This window comes from Miscanthus floridulus, chromosome 5, assembly GCF_019320115.1.
Source record: "Miscanthus floridulus cultivar M001 chromosome 5, ASM1932011v1, whole genome shotgun sequence".
Taxonomy (NCBI): Eukaryota; Viridiplantae; Streptophyta; class Magnoliopsida; order Poales; family Poaceae; genus Miscanthus; species Miscanthus floridulus.
The window spans coordinates 6,288,016-6,293,954 of NC_089584.1; the positions used below are offsets into that span (position 1 = coordinate 6,288,016).

General features: G+C 48.4%; 2 protein-coding genes across 2 annotated transcripts; both read left to right on the forward strand.

Annotated features, from left to right (window-relative positions):
- Nucleotides 1-501: 501 nt before the first annotated feature.
- LOC136454187 (early nodulin-like protein 18) lies at nt 502-1,365 on the forward strand. Its single transcript, XM_066454709.1, has 2 exons — nt 502-679; nt 854-1,365. Exons 1-2 carry the CDS (start codon nt 502-504, stop codon nt 1,363-1,365), a joined length of 690 nt encoding a protein of 229 aa, XP_066310806.1.
- Nucleotides 1,366-4,200: 2,835 nt separating this feature from the next.
- Nucleotides 4,201-5,114, forward strand: LOC136451424 (protein RALF-like 22). The gene has a single exon (XM_066452129.1). It carries the CDS (start codon nt 4,314-4,316, stop codon nt 4,746-4,748), a length of 435 nt encoding a protein of 144 aa, XP_066308226.1. The 5' UTR covers nt 4,201-4,313; the 3' UTR covers nt 4,749-5,114.
- The last annotated feature ends 825 nt before the right edge of the window (nt 5,115-5,939 follow it).

A 5,939-nucleotide genomic window follows, 5' to 3' on the forward strand; every position in this document is an offset into this window, starting at 1 on the left:
ACACGGCATGTAGTAAGCAACCCAGTGCACCGTTACGAACTGAGTCATGCCATGCCAGCCGGTTGCTTCGCCATGGAGGTCAAGGAAATGGTGTAGAGTAACTCCTTGAGGCGCTGGTTAAAGCTCAGCATCAGTAACGGCTGCATGCTGCTGTCACAGCTAGCTAATTGCTGCTGCTGCTACTGCCTCACTAATGCACCCCAACGGTAACATCACCCGGCTCTCGTGTATAAATACACACCTCGACTCCTCCACGGAGTCTCACAAACACACCACACCACACCACCGGCCACACCAGCCTCAGATTCATTTGGACGCCGGCCGGCCGGGTTCATCTATCTCTAATTCTCTACTATAGCAACACGCTAGAGAGCTAGGCGCGATAGATATTATCTAGCTATTGGCACCGGTTTTGATCACTATATAGTACGAGCCAGAGCGATCGGTCAGGTTCGTGTTCTTGGTACGTTCCGGGGATAGGCACGTACACGCAGTAGAAGTATGGCGCGGCGGATCGCCGGAGTAGTGGCTCTGGCCCTGCTCTCCGTGCTCATGGCGGCGACCTGCGCCGCCGGCCGCGACTTCTACGTCGGCGGCCACGCCGGGTGGGCGCCCAACCCCGCCGAGCCCTTCAACGCCTGGGCGGAGCGCAATCGCTTCCAGGTCAACGACACCCTTGGTGAGTTTCGTTCCCCGTCTCTCTACACACTCTAGTCTACATGCATTGCTGCATGCCTGCATGCAGACAGATAGAGAGAGAGCCTTTTCTTTGTCCCCTTGCGCTTACGGTCGCCGCGTGTGCCGTGTGCACGCGATCGCGACGCGACTGACATGCTGCTGCCGTTGCGTGCAGTGTTCAGGTACAACAAGGGCGCGGACGCCGTGCTGGTGGTGAGTCAGGGCCACTACGACGCCTGCAACGCCACGGAGCCCGCGCTCCGGCTCGACGACGGCGACTCCCGCTTCGTGTTCCACGCCTCCGGAGCCTACTTCTTCATCAGCCCCGACGCGGCGCGGTGCAGGGCCGGCGAGCGCCTCATCGTCGTCGTCCTCGCCGTCCGCGACGACGTCACGTCCTCCTCCCCGCCGCCGAAGCCCTCGTCGTCGCCCGCGCCCCCACCGCCCACGTCCACGTCGCCGCCGCCGCCGCCTCCTGCTCCGCATGCCCTGCCTACACCGCCGCCGCCCCATCCTGTTCCGGGAAAGAACGCTTCGTCGCCGTCGCAGTCGCCGGTGCCGGCGCCCGCGCCTGCTCCTGGCACGAACGGGACGTCTTCGCCACCGCCGTCGCCGTCGTCCGCCATAGCCTTCAGGGGTGGCTTCCTGACGTGCCTGCTAATCGGTGGAGCAGCTATTCTCGTTTGATATGGCAACGTCGTCGTCGGTGGCTAAACTTTGCATTGATCGTGTTAATTCTCGTTTAGTTGGTGACTTAGATTTGCTTATAAGTTTTAGGGATCGTCAAAATAATTTTTTGTTTTGTTTGTTTCGGTCGATTTTCTACAAATTTCTAGATCCTTCAAAGTGGGACATGTAAATCTTTATTAGAAGGAATGGATCTCCACCTATATAAGCTAGCCAAAAGGATGGAGATATGTATCTTGCTTTCAAGATTTGTTTGACATGGCATGATTCATGAGGTCTCAAATTCCAATGTTATTTTAATTTTCAATTTTCCACTTGTGTGCCTAATTGAAATATCAATCCCTTAGATGAGCAATCTCACACCAACGCATGAGGATGCATCCTAGCCCAAGCAAGTTAATCGACGTCCATCAAATAACCCGCTAAATGAACACGACATATAAGGCCCTCCACAGCGTGGAGTAGTGCCCGGAATAAATTGGACCCCAGAGAAGAAGTTGGTACCATTTCCATACTCGGCTCTCTCTCTCTCTGCTTCTCTCTCCACAGGCCACAACACACCGCTCCAAGTTTTGCTAGCTCTAGCATCACTAAGTACAATCCTTTTCTAGCTCCTCCAAGTTATAACTATTGTCCATTGCAGTGAGGCCTGGCTATTTGGAGTGTTGTGGTTCAAATCATTGTTCATGCGCTAAGAAAAAAGAAAGATAATCTCACTAATTGTAGATTTTCTATAACTATAATCCAACGTGCCAAATGAAACAACGGCATAAAAGGCAGAAAGGAAAGATAATCTCACTAATTGTATATTTTATATAGCTATAATCATGTGCTGAATGCATCGTAGTCAACTTCTCCAACCAACTTATTAATTTCTATTTAATCAGTGCACTAAATTGTATCCAGTCTGAAATTTTAAATTAATAAGTGCACCTAGTAACATCTATATTTACTGCTCTAGGTGTTGGAGTTACCATCGGATTAACTCTTGACATGAATGCTAGAAATTGAACGTGTCATATGGGACTTTAGTTCTCTTGATTGATTTCACACACACAAAAAAACTTACTAAACCTTAGAATTACCGACGAAGCCAAGAGGACTGGTGATGACTAACCTACCCTGTGTCGATAAAATTCATGGAATGGTAGAATAATATAAAATAAAGATAAGACAAATGTAATAAAATTGCTCGAGCAAATAGCATCAAATTAAAATGCCCACACCTCAAGCTCGCCACTTCTCAAACTCGAGCTTCGATCGAGTGGATTGTGGAGGTTTCACTGTTTCAGGCATGGAGAGAACTACCGGAATAGATGGAACGAAGGTTGTTTATTTGCCCGTGATTATGTTCTTGCATTGCCACAAAAAAAGAAGGCAAGATAATGTTGTTTATTTGCACGTACACAGAAAATCCAACGGCATCAGACAGTTATATATTTCCATGATTTGTTAAAGCACTTTTCCTATTGTTCAGTCGCCTGTTTTTTGCTTTAGTTTCAGGCGAACAGAAAACGAATGCTCCTTCCCTTCCTAATCCACCCATTAATTTTGTATTCTCCTTGATCCGTGCGCCACTGTCTAGTAGACAACGATTTATTCTGTTCCTCTGCCGCTGTGCGCCGACAATTGTTTTGGGGCGCTTTCTTTGTTCCTGACTGCAGTACGTGCTCTCTCAGCGGAGGTAAATGTCGCCGCGTATTATTATCGTTGAATCTAGGGCTGCAAGTGTCGCCTGAAAATAAGCCATATTTCAGGCACATGAAATATAGCAAGCCTTGTGTACGGAACTACGGATGACTTCATTGTTACAGTTTGGAACGTGGAATGCATTGTCTTATTTCTGTGAATACTGAATGAAGTAGAATATGTTGGTGTCACTGGTCAGATCTATCCGATCTCTTATATCTAAAATGTAGTATTTTAGAAGATAAAAGATGCTGCAATAAATCTACTATCTCATCTCCTATATTTATATTTTTTAAAGAGATCTAAAAGAAGGACAACTCCCTCTCCACTATTCCTAAAGAAATATAATATATAAGAGATAAGTTTTAGACAATCTGCTAGAGGAGATTTCATCTAGGCTCATCAAAAGATGACTCATCAGCGTTTGCGTCCATTAGATCAAATGATTATTAGATTGTTCATCATATTATATAGAGTAATGTCCGATTCACCGTCCTGAAGTAGTTATTTGATTTGAAAACACTCCCTCGAACTTCGAACTTAAATACCGAATGAACCAAACAAAATACCCTCATTGACCATTTCAAAGTGGTTTCTTGGACGGTTTTGCTGACGTATTGTTTGTTGTCTCTCTTTTTCTCATATAAAAAATAACTTTTTTTATGAAGTCATATCAATACAAACTTTAAATCAAAGTTGTAGAGCTTGGCACCATCTACAATTTTATAGTTGATAACTTTTTATTTAATATACTTTAGACTCAAATATTCATTTCAAGTTACCAGATTCTAAATTTCTTTCCTTTTTTTCAATTTTTCAAAGAACCCCGAAGGTTAACATAGTTTATACCAGAGTTAGTTGTGGTTTCCAGCAAGATTTACAACTTTGTAGCCGATAATTTTTTTTTATCTAAGATCGATTAGAAACCCATTTCAAATTCTTATATTTTGAAATTCAATTTCCTTTTGTCCCACGTGCAAGTCTGCACCCATGCACGCAGGACCGCCGCCAGGGGGCGGGGCGAGAGCGAGGCCGCGACACGCGGGCGCACCGTCCAGGCGAGCGTGCGGTCACCCTGGTTTGTCTCCCATCCAGCGCCTTCCTCTCCAAATGGCCTCCCTGTGCTCCTCTTCATCTCCCCCTCCTCCTCCCCTTCACACAGCGAAGAGAAGAAGGCAGGGTGGGCGAAGAGACCCCCGCCAGTCGATCGTTCAATCAAAATACCAGCTTATCGACAACAAGGCCACCCGTTCGACGACATGGCCCGCCTCGGCGCCGGCGCCCTGTTGGCGCTCCTGCTGGCGGTCGCGGCGGCGGCGGCCGCGTTCCTCGCGGTGCCGGCCTCGGCGAAGGTCGGGGACCTGAGCGCGATGGACTTCGTGGCTGCGAGGACGAGCAGCATCCCGGGCCCGCGCAGCAAGTGCTCGGGCGCCGTGGGCGAGTGCGACGTGGACGAGGAGGAGGAGCTCGGGCTGAGCGGCGGTGGCCTCGCCGCCGGCGACGCGATGCGGCGGACGCTGGCGCAGCGGAAGCCGACCAACCGGTACATCAGCTACGCGGCGCTGCGCGCGGACCAGGTGCCGTGCAACAAGCGCGGGCGGTCCTACTACAGCAACTGCGCGTCGCAGCAGGCCGCCAACCCCTACCGCCGCGGCTGCTCCGCCATCACGCGCTGCGCCCGTAACATGAACTGAGCGCGCGCGGGGCGGCCGGCGTGCGCCGCGTCGTCTCTGTCGAGGCGGTCGGTCTGATGATCTGCCTCTGCCTGCCTCGGCACGCAGCGAGCCTTGCTCGATCGCGCACCATGCATTGACGACGTCGTCGCGGCCATGCCAGTTCGACGGAGGGTCGGACGCCGGAGGAGGAGGAGGCGCTGACGACAGTATATACACACAAACCCTGTCATTTCTGTTGTCGTTGTGCGTAGCTTCTCTCTCTATATATGCGTATGTTTTATATATGCAACGGGATATGTTTGATCATCGATCGCGATCTGTCATGTATGTCGTCCATTTGTTAATTTGACAAAAAATGTTGAAAAGAAGCTGTACTGTGCATCAGATTTTGTTTGCCGCCTTCTTGCGCTCCCGAATTCAGAGATGGCTCAAAATCGTAAGTGAGTGTGCCATCATGCATCAGATTTTGCATGAGCATCCAGATTAGCAGGAACTGGGGAACTGCTATTTCTATTTGCAATGGGTAAAGCTGGGCCTATAATTACACTACACCGGCCCAACTCTATTAGTAACCGTACCAGTGGTGGGCTGGGCCCGACGACATCATTTGCAGGCCGTGGTTCTGGCCTGCAAGAGTAGTATCTTCTGAAAGAGATAACTGTCATCATCTGTCCTGCTTCCTTTGAGTGTAACTTTATATAGATTTATTTATCTTGAGTTTGATCTTTTCAACCCTAACGACTAATATCTGAATTTTTTTATGCAGAAGTTCGTATTACTTATAGTTTGATAACATATGACTTTTTTTATATTGACAATATAGTTTTATAAATATCGTTGCTAGTAAAAAGTTAGGGAAATTTACTGAGAACTTGAGATCAACCATCATTATTTCTCAATGCTACGATATAGGTCCTGTTTGGCATGGTTTTTTTGAGGGGTTTCAGTTGTGACTTCTTTAGGTTCTTGGTGAAACACTGTCAAACACTAGACTCAGGGTCTACTCGCTCGCTGCTGCTACTTCTGCAACCACTTCAGCTGCTCCTATATCATTAGCTTGCTCCTGAATGTACGTAAACGACAATGCAAGATCGTTCTACACAAAAGACATGTCGCCACCTTTTTTTTTCTGGGAAAGAAAAACATGTTGCCGCCGCTTGCTTGGTCAGTGTCTACGCAAGCAGAAGGGTATAGCAGGGCTGCTAGGCT

Coding starts and splice junctions, on each gene's coding strand:
- LOC136451424 (XM_066452129.1), top strand. CDS start 4,314: ATGGCCCGCCTCGGCGCCGGCGCCCTGTTGGCGCTCCTGCTGGCGGTC.
- LOC136454187 (XM_066454709.1), top strand. CDS start 502: ATGGCGCGGCGGATCGCCGGAGTAGTGGCTCTGGCCCTGCTCTCCGTG. Junction 680..853: donor CCAGGTCAACGACACCCTTG/GTGAGTTTCGTT, acceptor CGTTGCGTGCAG/TGTTCAGGTACAACAAGGGC.